Source organism: Vulpes vulpes, chromosome 7 (genome assembly GCF_048418805.1).
Source record: "Vulpes vulpes isolate BD-2025 chromosome 7, VulVul3, whole genome shotgun sequence".
Classification (NCBI taxonomy): domain Eukaryota; kingdom Metazoa; phylum Chordata; class Mammalia; order Carnivora; family Canidae; genus Vulpes; species Vulpes vulpes.
In genome coordinates, this window is record NC_132786.1 from 30,299,091 (window position 1) to 30,314,671 (window position 15,581).

Consider the following 15,581-nt stretch of genomic DNA (forward strand, 5'->3'; position numbering starts at 1 on the left):
ACTATGCTTTTCCACTGACAGTTTTCTACAATAAGCCATGCCTCACTTTAAAACTCCTGAATATAATTTTTAAGAATTTAAAAATTTGGGAGGCCCTTGGGTGGCTCAGTCTGTTAAGCAATTGACTCTTGGTTTTCGATCAGGTCATGGTCTCAGGGTCATGAGATGGAGCCCCCTGTGGCAGGCTTCATGTTCAGCCTTCTCCCTCTGCTCCTCCCCACTTCTGCTCTCTCTCTTAAAAAAAAAACAAAACAAAACAAAAAAAAAAACCTAAAAATTTCTAAAACACGGTTCTACTTTGTAATCATAAAATTATATAACAAACCTGAGTCCAGAACATGTGCTAACGATGACCATAGAATTTGGATAACCTTCAATATACCCTTGGTAGTAGCAAAAATTCTGAAAAATAAAGATACCTCTATTAGCATAATTCATTAGAACAATTCATGTTAAAGGAAATATTTTCAAATATTTAAAACATATATGTTTATTTGCATATATGTGTCAAATACTCATTATTTCCAAAATAGATTTATAAGATTATTGCATGAGCATTTGGTTCAATTATTCAAAAATTTTCCTGTTATAAATTACACGTGACATTTGCAGTCACTAGGGTCAAAGTAAAAATCATCAAAAACTTTTTTTCCACACTCTCTCGACTTAATTTTGCAGGATAGAGTTTAAAAAATTGAATCCAAAAGATAATTTGTTCTTTTCAGAATTACTTGAGTACAACGGCCAACTAACTTGCATTAACTCTCACTGATAATAAAGCAGAAAGGTAAAGGAGGGGGACAGGGAACCCTCACTAGAAAGAAAACTGCATTTTTTTAAGATTTGCATTTGTAATGGTTTTCACTTGAGGGCACTCCTCAAGTCAGGTCAGCATAATATTTCAACAAAAAAACCCAAATTATTAACCAGAGTTTGAAAGTGTCTAGAAAATGAGATGTGATATTCAAGAAAGGAGGAGGCACAGAATCAGGCTTTAAAAATGTGTGCTATTAACTCAGGTGTAGGTTTTTTACTTACAACTAAATTGACACTATATGAAAATAGTTTAGTAGAAACAAACTAAAAAAACTGGAAGAACTAAGGAGATATTTTTGGTTGTCTCCAAACTCAAGAGTAGAGTTTGGAAACTGGTTCCCGTCTAGTTATTTGTCTGCAATAGCAAGAATAAAAAAAAAAAAAAAAAAGTCACAAGCTCCAATGTATCATTGAATATGGCTAGTATATGATTTTAAAATAATGTATATATGAATAAAAGAAAAATGTGGCCCCTAGTCAAGAGAACAATCCAAAAGAGAGCTGACCCTGAAATAAGTCAGGATTTTGGAATTAGTAGAGGAAAAAAAAAGGCATTAAATCAGTATTAAAAATGTGATCAAGAATATAAAGGAAAGTTGAGAACAATAAGCAAATTCAGCAAAGAAATAAACATTATACAAATGTCAACTCTAAATTTTAGAACAAAAAATATATTTAAAATGAAATGCACAGGATAGGTTTTTTAAAGAAATAAACGTTATACAAATGCCAACTCTAAATTTTAGAACAAAAAATATATTTAAAATGAAATGTACAGGATAGGTTTTACTGCACATTGAAGAAGATTTAAAAAAAGAGTATGGATCTATAAGATATTATCAAATCTGAAAGAAAACTGAGAAAAAAAGAGGGACTTTAAAAATTAAATATAGTTGCAGCAACCAGTAAGGCTATATTATCTAACATATGCTTAATTGGAGTTTCTGAGAAATGGAAAGAAAAAAATAGGTAGAAAAATATTGAAGAGCTAATGGCCAACACTTCCCTAAATTCAGTGAAAAACTACAATTACAGATTGAGAGACTGAATATACAAATGGACAAAGGCCAGACCAAATATTAAAAATAGTCCTTCAGTAACCTGTCCAGAAAACCAATCCCATTGTTGACAATAAATAGCCCAGAAAGCCAGCCCACTGCAAATCAGATTTCATATTGCTATCTCCAGTAATAATCCAGGAAGTTGAACAATAACTTATATAACAGTCACCCCCAGATAATCAAGACTTATTAAAAACTATCAGCTTACCTAGTTTTTTGTCTCTCCTTCCAATTTAGGACCAAGCAGAGAAAGTTAAATATGTACTCCTAAACATAAAACATAAAATACTTCACCATTTCTAGTTAGCCTACACCTTCCTCAGGCCAACAACCTCTAATCAGGGATTCATGAAGCTTTCCCTTTTTTCTATCATATAAATGAGATAGGGACAGATAGGGCTATGCAGGGAAAGATAAGAGAAAGGCCCCAGAGTCAGGTTCCCATAAATCCCAAGGACATTGAGATGCAATAAAAACAGAGATAAGGAAGTAAATCTGGCCCCCTGGCCCCAAAATGCTAGGGAGTATCTTCCTTTGAGATCTACCAAGTAATCACCAAGACTCAAAACAATCATATGTCATTCATTCAAAATGGCTCAAGAAATCCCAAGTCCATCAACTCTAATGAGGTTTTCTATAAGAGGCAAGCTGAAAAAGCCCTCAGTGGCAACCCTGTCAGGATCCCTTTCACTTCTGAGAGCTTTCTTTATATCTTTGCTTGATAAATTTCTATTGCTTTACTCCTCTCATTTCTCCATGAGATTCATTTTTTGACTCTGTAAGACAAGAGCCAAGTTCTCCCACTTCATAAACCTTTCCTACTTTCCTCCTGCTTTTGAGTGTCTGCCAAGATTCAGCTCTCTCACTCTGGCAAGCTTTGAATAAGTAGCCTTCACTTATTCTCATTGTTTGGTTTTGCTTATTTCCACAAGATCTAAGGAACTCATTAGGATAAAAAAAAAAAAAAAAAAGCAAGCAGTAGAAACTACTTATGAAAGTGACCAGATATTGGATTTAATAGGAAAAAAACTTAAAGGAGACATTATAATTATGTTCAAAGATTTATTGAAGGAAACTATGATTTAAAAATAGATGTATGATAATATCATATCCAATAGAGACTATCAATAAAAGGTAGAGATTGTCAGAAAAAGTAAAAAACAAAACAAATCTATAATTTGTCAACATGTACCATGCTTTAAATTCAAAGACACAAATAGATGGAGAATAAAAGAATGAAAAAAGATGTATCATGAAATAGCATCCCCAAGCAAATCAGATAAAATAGACTTAAAAAAAATTTTTTTACTAGAAATGAAGAGTAACATTCTAGAATTATTAAAGTTTCAACACATCAGGAAGATATAACACTTTTAACACATGTGCACCAAATAACAGAACACCAAATTGCACAAAGCAAAAAAAAAAACTAGGTAAAATTAAAAGCAGAAATAGACAATTCAACAATCATAGTTGGAGACTTCTTTTCTTTTTCTATTTCACATTCAGTAATGGATAGAACAACTAGGCAGAAGATCAACAAGGAGATATAAAGCTTGAAAACAGCATAAATCAATGAAGCCTAGCAGACATCTGTTAAACACTCCACCAAATAACAATAACAACAGAATATACATTCTTCTTATGTATACACAGAACATTTTATAGGATAGACTATATGATAGGCCATAAAAAAGCCTCATTTAAAAGTATACAAATAATAAAAATATATTTCTAAAATAGCATGAAATTCAAACTCGTTTACACAAAAATTTGGAAAAACTCACAAATATGTGGAAATGAATAACCTACTATGGGTCAAAGAACAAATAAACCTGAATCCAGAAAATACTTTAAAGTAAGTTAAAATGAAGGTATACCATACTAAAAAGTATGGTAGGTAGTTAAATTAGAGATAAATTTATGTGGATAAGCGCATATATTAAGAAAGAAGAAAATCTTTTCTTTTTTAAAAAGATTTTATTTATTCATTAGACAGAGAGAGAGAGAGGCAGAGACATAGGCCAAGGAAGAAGCAGGCTGTCTCTGAGGAGCCTGATGCGAGACTCAATCCCAGAACCCTGAAATCACAACCTAAGCCAAAGGCAGATGTTCAACCCTGAGCCACCCAGGTGCCCAGGAAAGAAGAAAATCTTAAATTAATATCCTAACCACCCACCTAGGACATGGGGAAAAAAAAAAGAAAAGAAAAGAAACTAAAACTACATCAAAGAGAAGAAAGGAAATAATAAAGATTAGAGTAAATAAATAAATAAGAACAGATAAAAAATAAATCAATAAAACCAAAATGTGACTCTTTAAAAAAATAAAAATGACAAATCTTTATAACAGCCTGAGTTTGATACAGAAACCTATTTCTCAACAAATTAAGTGCATTAATGGTTTTATGTGCTTGAGATTAACATAAACTTTACCATATAACTCTATCAGTTGAAAGCAGCTCGTCTGGTTGGAAGATACCCTAGGTTCCTTAATAGTCATATACTATGCCAGTTGGTACTCTAAAAGGCTAGGGTTATATTTGAACCAGAGATCATTATATGGTATGGTTTTCTGATAGAATATGTGAGTTCAGGAATTAGTGTTGAGGTGGGAATGTCTCCTCTCACGATTATACCTAATAATCTTTTAGAATTTTTGCATTCCATCTCAGTAAGGAAATTTGTCCTTACATAAAATAGTACATAACAGGGACATAAAAACAGTGCTACTAATTTGGAAGATGAAAACTTCCAACTGGATGTGTTCAGATTCTTATATCACTAAACAAAGGCTAATCTAGTAGTTGGAGTGACTGACTCTGAATATCAAAGGGAAATCAGTTATCTTTACCAATAAAAGCAAGAAGGGCTAAGACTTGAACCCAGCTGATTATTACAGCAACCAAAAGAAAGTATAATTAAAGATGCAAGCCCTTTGGGAATAAAGATTTACTCTATTCTGCTTGGTTAATATCCATAACAAGCTAAGGTTCTGGGTGAAAGCAATGGGAACAAGGAATAGGTAGTAGGGAGGAAAAGCCATAGACAGCAATTATAACTTAATACAGAAATCAAGAAAATAGTGGCTTTGCATATTTTCTCTTTTTTTCTTATATGTATACATATGTGTTTATTTGTATGAGCTAACCATTTTCTTTTTCCTTCTTCCTATTAGTGGTTTATCTACAAGTTGTTGAAAGTTAACTTCACAATTTAATCTCTAGTTATCATAGCATTAATTAACGATCACAATGGCTCTTGTGATTCTTTTTCTCCTCAATTGAAGGGAAGAGTGGGAATTTCTTCATTCTTAAAAAGGGTAGCTGAATCTTGTTAAATAGAAATATAGGGTAAATATGTTGTTTTACCAGAGTTCAAATGTGTGCAAATGAAGCCTGACTAGTCAAAGTTGTAGACATTATCAATTATTGATGTATTAACACTCAGCTTCTAATAAATCTTTTATCCGCTTTGTGTAAGTAAATCTAGGCTCCTAAATTATTTTTTCCTTTGCCAAGAGGCACTGGAGATTTGCCAGAAGAGCATGTAAGAGAGCATGAGAAGAGAGCTTTGTTTCCTGGTTCCAGTGTGCTGGTTTGGAAAGCTCCTGTAAGTGTCCCGCTCATTGTACCACCAGGATCCCTCAGTACTTGATGATTCTCCAGTACACAGATCCTTTAGTGCATGATGGTCACTAGCACCCATCAACCAGTAGTTTCCTCTCATGATTCAAATCCCTTTCCTTTTGTAGCAGAGTAGTTTTGTGAGATACTGCTTGGTGAACAGCTTTCCTGACTACCCTAAACAGATTTCCAGAAAGTTCCAAAAAGAAATTCTATGGCAATACCTATTGGTACAGCACCATTGTGGCTTCCTGCTCTTCAGCTTTAAGTGTTCCAAATACATGAGATATTCTTAAATGTATATGAAGAGAGGCACAGTTGTGCCTCTTCTAACAAGGTTTGGATCGCAGCCCTGGGATAACAAGACTGTCTTCTTTATCCCAGTTCTAGGGGTGCTGGCTGCTTCTTGTATCTGGTATTCCAACGTTAATTTTAGAGTTCTCTCTACTTCTTATTTTTTAATCGAGTCTCTGTTGCACTTAATAATTCTTTATGTAACATTTTCCCTGTTTAAGTTACTATATGGTTTCTTTACATTGAACTATAACAGTGTCTTATTTTTTTAAAAAATTTTTTCATTAGCATATCATCATAACAGATTACTTTGCCTTTTTTTTTTTTAATTGTGGGCCCATGTAGAGTTTCAACGGTTCGAATCATAGTTTATAAGATCAAAATAAAATACCTGGACCTTTCCACCAGCTTTTTCTACTTCCTTCCAAAGGTGGTTTATATAATTCAGATTGATAAATTTCTAATCTTTTGGAATAATCAGTAAGTTATATCAGCATTATAAACATTTGGAAAAGTCATAAATAAATAAGTAAAAAAATCATTTTTAAGTAAGCATATGATAGAATTTTCATGGAGGAATCAAAAACTTTATTATTATTATTATTAATCAATTTCCTTCTTTGGTTTTTTCTATTTTTATCATTGCCATTTCTTGCACTGTTTTCCTTTATCGCATCTTGTTTAATGTTCTTTTTGCACTAAAAAGAATGTGTATACTGTTGCTACTCTGTGTTATCTCCTATAAATGTTGATTAGATGAAGATGATTGATAGTTCATCTCAAGATCCATCAGATTTGCTATTTGTTTCCTCTTCATCTATCAATTATTGAGAAAATATTTACATCTTCAATTATTTTAATAATTTATATATTTCTCCTTTCATTTTTGTCAATTTCTGCCTCATGTAATTTGAGATCTATTTTTATGTGCATACAAATTTTGAATTGTTATGCTATCCTGGTGATTTTATCTTTTAATAACATGATGAATATTTATTTGTTCTAGAGAAATTGTAAAGTCCACATTCATGAATGGCTTATACTTGTAAGCTCTAGGCAATAAATAAATTCTTTCTATGTCTAATGGACTAATCTGTTCTTTTGTAGCTAAGTCTGTATTTTCCAAGATAGTATGACTTTGAGGGATGAAAATCACTTGTAGATTTTATTAAAAACAAATTTACCTACACTTTTAGGCTAATTCAATAAACTTTCCTGATTTTCCCTGCGCTAGAAATAGGCCTGCAGTTTTGGCAAATATCAGTTATCTATGTGGAACCATATATGTATTACATTAGAAGCCAGCATTAACAACCTACTTCATTCAGGTTTTCAATAAAGTAGTCTTTGCTTTGTTTTTTAAATTATACATTTATCTCTCATGGTCACCTCCTGGGATGTAGGGGCAGAGGTAGGTGCTAGGAATGGCAGAATTACATAAAATTCCGGTATGGGATATTGTAGCTCTGGTGTCTCTTTGTCCCACTGGTTCCAACTCGGTCTCTCTCTCACACACACGCACATACATGCTTTTATGCCACACACACGTATCATACATTTATGTGTGTGTATGTGTGTATAGCGTTGACAGCACATAGTATTTATGTATTTCTGTAGATGACTCACGTAAAATTTAAACCAACTCACCATATCTATTATTTCTTCTGTTAAAAGCTTAGTTTAAACAAAAATGCTTTAATTTCAAAGTACTGGTTGATTCACTACACAGAAATCAGGAATACAAACAGAAAAAAAAGCAATAAGAATTGGTAGGGCAGTGAGAAAGAAAAAAGAAAAACAGTATATCAGACATGGGTCATCCTAGCAATTCTATGCACATTTCTTGATTATTTTTACAACAAAGCATAGACACTATTAAACAAAGCTTCAACTGTTCCAAATACATGAGATATTCTTAAATGTATATGAAATTCCATGTATATTTATTTAGTCCTTGAACATGTTAGACAAGTCTTTGGACTCTCCTTCTCTTCCCAGATTTACCTTTCTTGATTCAAATTGTGGTTGTTTTTTTTTTTTCCATTTTAAGTATTACATGGTATTTTCAACCTTACTGCTACCTGTACTTAAGCACATACATCATCATGAAATAATAGCTTAAATAAATCACAATCCTTTTTGGTTTGGTTAACCATCTTTGTAATAAGAGCTAATTTGTGACACGTTGTAAGCAGAAGGTTAGAGGTTCTCAGAAAAAGTAAACGAGACACAGTTTTTGTGACCCAAGGGAAGTCATTTTAGGCTGGCAGGTTTTTTCTGTAATTTATCCCCACCAGCACACTGTATTTGCCCAAGCACACTTCCTGCAGAGCTTCCTAGGAAGTATCAGAATTATAAAGAAATGCAAAAACCTCAGTATTTAAGGATTTTAAGGGAACAAAAGGAATGCAAAAACTGAATCTCTATCAGGCCCGGAAATAGCCTAAGAATATCAGAGACAATAAATCTGTAGTAAAACTCTCAGAGATGTTTGAAAAATAAACAAGGCCCTGCATTCTCTACCCATGATAAGAGCCCAAGACTCCATCTCATTTATACTGGCTCTCTGAGCATGCCCCATAGCCTCTTCCCCTTGTCCAATACTTACCTATTTTTCATTATTATGTTAAAATCTCCACACCATGATGAACACAATCTTCATTAACAAGCATAAAAATGTATGTATAGGCATGTTTTCTAAGGACACCTGCACAACTTTATCCCTGCCTTTGCACGTGATGACTAATTTTCCCTCTCTGATTATTCACCCTAAACACAAAATAAAAAGAACCTGCTCCCTCCTGCTTAGGCTTTGGTTCTATTCCCTGTGATCTTGTTTGTTGCAAATAGTTTCCTTTGTGTGACAACCACCCAGTGTAGTCCCTATCTGTAGCTCACCAAGGAGAGAGAACCATCTTAGTTCAGTTACAGCATCATCAAAAGTAAATGTTAACTTCATTTTAAAACAACACATAACTCACAATCCTTTGTTTTCTAATATGCGAACCCTAAGTTACGTGATCATAAGAACTCACATAGTAAAGGTAAAACAGACAGTAAAATCATACCTGAAACTGTTGTTCAAGAGGCTTCATACTTCCTGTGCCATTATATCCATAAACTCTAAAATTATGAGGCAAAAAGGTTCTGTAAAATAAGGATAAAAAGTATTTAATGGGAAGTTTGTTTTCTAAGCTCTTATTTTGAAAATATATTTATTGTATTTATTATAGACAGGAGTAGACAGGGTCAGGGGAGAAATAGAAAGATTACTTTGTTCTAATTTTACTCAAAAATCCTGGTGTCCGGACCTCTCCTCATTCACTTTACCATCACGCTGTCCTCTAGGTTGTTTTAATTTTATAATACAATAGGCAAGGGGCACCTGGGTGGCTCAGTGGGTTGAGTATTTGCCGAGCCCTATGTTAGGCTCCCTGCTTAGTGGGGAGTCTGCTTCTCCTTCTGTTCCTCACCCTACTCTTGCATGTGCACTCTCTCTCAAATAAGTAAGATCTTAAAGAAAAAAAAAAAAAACAGTAATAGGCAACATCCCTTCCTGGGATGTTCTTCAGCATAGTTCATTGTCTTATCTACTTCAAGTCTTTACTTAAATAACAACTTATCAGTGAGGCTTATCTTGGCAAGTTTATTTTAAAAAAGCAACTTTCCTAATTGTCAAAACAGGATTTTCAAACAACACTTCTAACTTTGCTCTCTATTTTGCTTAAGCATTTATCACCTTCTAACATTCTTCCTAATTCATTCATTTTTATTGATGTAGGAAAGATGTTAGGGTTTGAAGCCGACAGCCAAGAAAGAGTTCTTGAGACCTCTTTGGTACAAAAAAAGGTGATTTTATTAAAGCACAAGGTCAGGATCTATGGGTAGAAAGAATTAAACTAGGGTCATGAGGAGTGGCCAATTATATACTTTCAAGTTGAGATGGTATTCAGGGTAGACTTATGTCTCTAAGAAATTTGAAAGCAAGGTTTCCAGGACCTTGAGGGGCTAGCTGTTGTTAGGAAAAGTCCATTTATTACTGTCTAATAAAACCTTAGTCATGATACCCTTCAGATGTATATCAGTAGGTCATATACTTGGGGGATGGCTGCCAATATACATCTTGTGGGGTAGTGATAAAGGAAGTTTCTGAAGGAATTTTTGTATGTTAAAGTAGACTTACAGGATCCCGGGGGGGTCAGGCTAATACTACCTTTTGCCCCTAGCAAAGTATTAGTGCCAAAGCAGATGAGTTTCCCAAAGAATGTCACTCTGCCTATTTCAAGGACTTGTCAGTGGGCTATAGGTAATAAGGAAATTTAATTTTTTCTTTGCCTTTGTTTCCCACATTAATACCATCAATAATCTCATTTGATAACAATATAAACAGAGATTCTTGTTTATTTTGTTTACTAGTGCATCCTAAGCACTTAGAAAAATATCTGTAAAATAGCAAATGGTTACTAAATATTGAACTAATGTGACAAGAATTCAACAGATTAGATGGAGATCTCACATTACAATATATTATTTATAAATATGGGAAGAATATGCCGAAATGGCTCTGTAAATTTTTAAAAGATTTTATTTATTTATTTGACAGAAAGAGAGAAGGCACAAACAGGAGGGGTCACAGAGGAAAAGGAAGAATCAGGCTCACCATTGAGCAGGAAGCCCATCATGGGGCTCAATCCCAAGACTCCGGGATCATGACCTGAGCCCAAGGCAGATGTTTAACTTACTGGGCCACCCAGGTACCCTTGAAACGGCTCTATAAAGAGAAAGGGTAATTGTAGATATCCCATTTCATTTTCCTAATTTAAGTGTAATATAAAAATCTGTGACTGCCATGGCAGTCTGGATTTGTTGAAGCAAAAGGCCAAAGAGCCAAACTACTGACAAGCAGAGCAAGATTTTTTACATTTTTGTCATACCAAAAAAGACTATGACCCACAGTAGAGTGGGGCTTCAAGAAACACACAGATCCTGAGTTGAAGGTCCTATAAAGAGATTTAGCTGGTGGATATGTGGACACCATTTTTTGGCAAAGAAAGAAAAAGCCAAATGTCCATATTTGGGCAAGAAAGCTACTTGGGGATGCCTAGAAACAGGCAGAGCCCCTGATGTCGTGTATCCCTCGAGTGAAAATAATGAATGTTTGAAGTATATCAAATACATAGCTTCTCTCCCTGTAAAATCTTTTGCCAACATTGGAAATTATTCAGAGTGGCCAAGGAGCTAAACTTAAATTCTCTGAAAATAATAACAATTTTTTTTTCAAAAATGATACAGAATCAATAAACTCAATGTAACTCACGTGTAATAAAAGCAAAGAAAAAGCACATCGATTTGTTTAAAAGGCTAATGAAAACCAAAATAAAATCTTCAAAGCATTAAGACAAAAAAAGAACAAAAGATTTTATCTTCAAAGAAATAGCAGTAAGACTGATAACTACCTTGTCAATAAAAATGAAGAAAATCAGAAGATACTAAAATGACAATTTTAGAAGACTGAAGTTATTTACAAAATGTCATCCTAGAATTTATTCCAGCAAAAAAAGTTAAGAGTAGGGTTAGGTAAAAATGTAACAATGAACACAAACCAATATAATTAAAAACAAAGAGACTTACAACAGAAATATGGAGAATTCCAGAGATATATAAATTAACTGCACATTGAAATGAAATGTAGGAAGAAATGAAGAGCACCAGACTGAGTAAATTTATTGTTAAAGATAAAAGAATATTGACTGAACAAAAAAAAATAATAATATCTCATTGGGATTGACAAGTATGCAGGATTATAATGGCTAAAAAAAATAATGCCACATGTATTGATATTTAGAAATACAGTAATGTAATATAAACTTGAGTATTTAATGTAATGTAAACTTGATTATGTTTGCTAATAGTAAAACAGAGAAAATTCTACACATTCAAAGATATGAGGGGGAGCTAAGAAGTATTTGGAGAAAAAGTTAGCCTTAAGTTTGTAAACTAGAAAATAAAATTGTTGATGAATAATCACTTTAGAATTCACTTGCAGAAGTAATAAAGGTCAAAATAAGCACAAAAAAGTCAAAAGCAAAGCAATAATACAAAAAATCATATAATGTAGGGGATGACTGAAGTAAAGGAATTTTTTTTTACATAAAAATACAATTTTTCAGAAAGGAAAAATTCTCTTTACTAAAATGTCATAAGTGTGAAAACAGAAGGCATAAAATAAAAGAAGTTATTTGAAAAACACATCATGAATTAAAGACTTTTAGGCAAAAAGTTGAAAGAATTCCTAAAAATAGGAACAAAAATGTTAGATTACACATTACTTTTTAAAAAGTATAAATGTCTTACATAGTGCTTCACAAAGAAGACAATCCAAGTAGCCAAATGATATATTTTAAAAAGTATTCAGACTTACTTGCATTTAGAGAGATACATATTAAATCACAATAAGATGTTAGTATATAATCAATAGTTATTGAAAAGTTAAACTATCTACCATTATTAATAGAATATGCAATTCAGAGGGGTATATAAATTAGTATAATGTTTCGGGAGATTTGCTTAATAATTATGACAATGCACATAATTTAACAATCCAGTCTATCTTTAGTTATATGTCATAGAACATCTTGTGCACATGTACCAAAGAATATATATATGAATTTTCATATTTGAATATTTGCAATATCTCCATAATAGAAAAAAAAGCACAAAAAAGCAGAATATATTGTTGTATAATCATTAAATTGGATCTTATACAGTAATAAAAATGAATAAACTGAAATTACTTTTAACAACATTGGTAAATCTCACAGGCATTGTTTTGAGTGGCTAAAATAAGCTGTAGAAGAGTACATCATTTAAATTCAAAACAAAGAATAGAAATATATTACTAGGATAATTAAATAAAATCAAGGAAATGATTATCACAATGATCAGAAAGTGGTTACAAATAACAGAGATGGAAAATGATATCCATTTGGCTCTTGGAGGTCAGTCGATGTGTGTTTGATGTCAAAGAGATACAGGAATGTTCACTTCATAATTACTCATTTAACTGCATAAACATATTTCAACAATTAATTAAATAAAGGTAATTAGTAGTGATTTTTACGAAAGACAGAAGATTCAATCCCCTATTTCCATTTCTACTCTCAACACACAGAAATGACCAATTAACCATACTAATACATTTTTTAATATGTTACTACACATTAAACAATAAAGTGGTTTGACAAAGTATGGCCTATAGGCCAAACCCAGCCCATCACTTTAGTGATATTAGAATATAGCTAGGTCTATCTATTTGCATATTCCCTATGCTGGCTTTTGCAATGGCAGAATTGAGAGGCTACACGAAAGATCAGATGAAGTTCATTCTAAAATGTTTACTAACTGGCCCTTTGCAAAAAGTGTACTGATTCTTGCTTTAAACAGAATGATCAAAAAAGTAAAAGCAAGACTAGTGCTTCAGCTAAAAGAGTAAGCAGGTGACACTACAAATTAGTACGGAATCTGAACCAGAATGTGTCTTAGGGATGGAGTTTTTAAAAATGCCCTTTAGTCTCTGGCATGAGAACACATTGTGGGCTTTCAAGTAAAGAGCATGGAGCTAGAAATATTCTCAGTAATTTGTAAACAGAAGGAGAAAAAAAATTAATGCCTGCTGTTGGTGGACAACTGGGTCCATGATTGAGATCCACATCGGGCTCCCTGCAAGGAGCCTGCTTCTCCCTCTGTCTGTCTCTGCCTCTCTGTGTCTCTTATGAATAAATAAAATCTTTAAAAAAAAAAAGAAAACCCTAAACTACAGCTCATGCAGATGTGGAATGGGTTACAAATGGTCCCATCACTTCTGAAACTCTGAGATAATGAACAATATAAACATTGGAGCCAGATAAACAGACCCACCAGGAATGAAGCAGAAACATCCATAAATCCATTGCTCTACTTACAGTTGCCGCAAAAATCTTCACTATGTAAAAAATATAGTCTGTGTGAAGCACAATAAAATGAGGTTTGCTTTAGTATTATCCTCACTATTCCAATCTAGATCCATTCCCGATTTTGGCAAGAACAGTTTTGAGCAATATGATAAAATTGGTGTTCTAATTTTTTTATATTTGAAGGCCCTGGGGGATTGCCAAGTTTCTGTGACAAGGCACATATTTTTGCTAGCTCTGCACACAGCCAAAACTCCATAGGCTGTTGAGAGTGCAAGTGATAGCGCCCTGTTTGTATATAGACTGTTGGCTAAGCCTGAAGCCAACTATCTGCCAAGACACCCTGAGTGGTGACCCTACAGTGGTCACTGAAGGCTTCATGACTCCACCAGCAGGGATTCCCTGGCCACACTTTATTTTGTTTCCTTTCATCACAGTATTAATCACTATATTCTCAACTGTTCATATAAAATGAAAGAAAAAAAACAAAGTTTTACATTTTACTTTGATTAGAGATTTTGTCATATATATAAAGTTGAGTTCTATTTGTGATTACTTTATTGATATTTTGCAACAATATTTTGAATTTTTCTGAGCCAAGATTTATTTGGTGACTTTTATTTTCCAAAAAGCTGGTTTTTCTTTGATTAAGCATTTGTAATTATGTTCTAATTTTATCATGCTAGTCATTGAGAATATGATTACTCTTCAAAAGATTTTGTGTTCTACTATGTGATAGCTTTTAAGTGTACTTTGTATGTAAATAAAAGCATTAATTGTAGGGTATGTAATACTCAATTCATCAATTACATTCTCATTAATTGTATGTTCTGTATCTTTTTTCTTAATATAAAAAAGATAGCTTATGAATAGCAGTATACTCTTAAGCTCTATCTTTTTTTATATTAGAAAAAAAGTATAGAATATACAGTTCAACTAATGATGACACAGATAGCAAACAGACACATGAAATGATGCTCAATATCACTTAGCATCAGGGAAATACAAATTAAAACCACAATGAGATATCACCTCACACCTGTCAAAATGGCTAAAATTAACAATACAGGAAACAACAGATGTTGGCAATGATGTGGAGAAAGAGGAACCCTCAACTGTTGGTGGGAATGCAAGCTGGTGCAGCCATCTGGAAAACAGTATGAAGATTTCTTAAACAGTGAAAAACAGAGCTACCCTATGATCCAGAAATAGCCCTACTAGCTACTTATCAAAGAATACAAAAAACTAATATAAAGGGATACATGAACCCCAATATTTACAGCAGCATTGCCTACTATCACAAAGTTATGGAAATAGCCCAAGTGTCCATCAACTGATAAATGGATAATGAAGAGGTTTTATATATATATATATACATTGTATATGTGTGTGTGTGTGTGTATATATATATATATATGAACAATGAAATATTACTCAGCCATAACAAAGAATGAAATCTTGCCATTTGCAATAACTTGAGTGGAGCTAAAGTATATTATGCTAAGCAAAATAAGTCAGTCAGAGAAAGACAAATATCACGTGATTTCCCTTATAATGTGGAATTTAAGAAACCAAACAGATTAACATAAGGGAAAAAGAGAGGGAGTCAGGCAAACCATAAAATAGATTTAACTATAGAGAACACACTGATGTTTACCAGAAGCGAGGTGGGTAGGGGATAGGTGAAATAGGTGATAGGGATTAAGGAAGGCACTTGTGATGAGCACCGGGTATTATATGTAAATGATGAATCACTAAATTCTACTCCTGAAATTAATATTATAGAATGTATTAACTGGATTTTAAATAATAATTTGGGGAGAAAATACACAACTT

The 15,581-nt window shown here is 33.1% G+C and overlaps 1 protein-coding gene across 1 annotated transcript in view; it reads right to left on the minus strand.

Annotated features, from left to right (window-relative positions):
- ADAM2 (ADAM metallopeptidase domain 2) overlaps positions 1-15,581 on the minus strand; it is a 139,041-nt gene that overhangs the window by 117,864 nt on the left and 5,596 nt on the right. The window contains exons 3-4 of the mRNA XM_072762690.1: positions 8,865-8,993; positions 326-402 (exon numbers count right to left, since the gene is read on the minus strand). Of these exons, the coding sequence (XP_072618791.1) occupies positions 326-402; positions 8,865-8,993 (206 nt within the window). The remainder of the gene's footprint in view (positions 1-325; positions 403-8,864; positions 8,994-15,581) is intronic.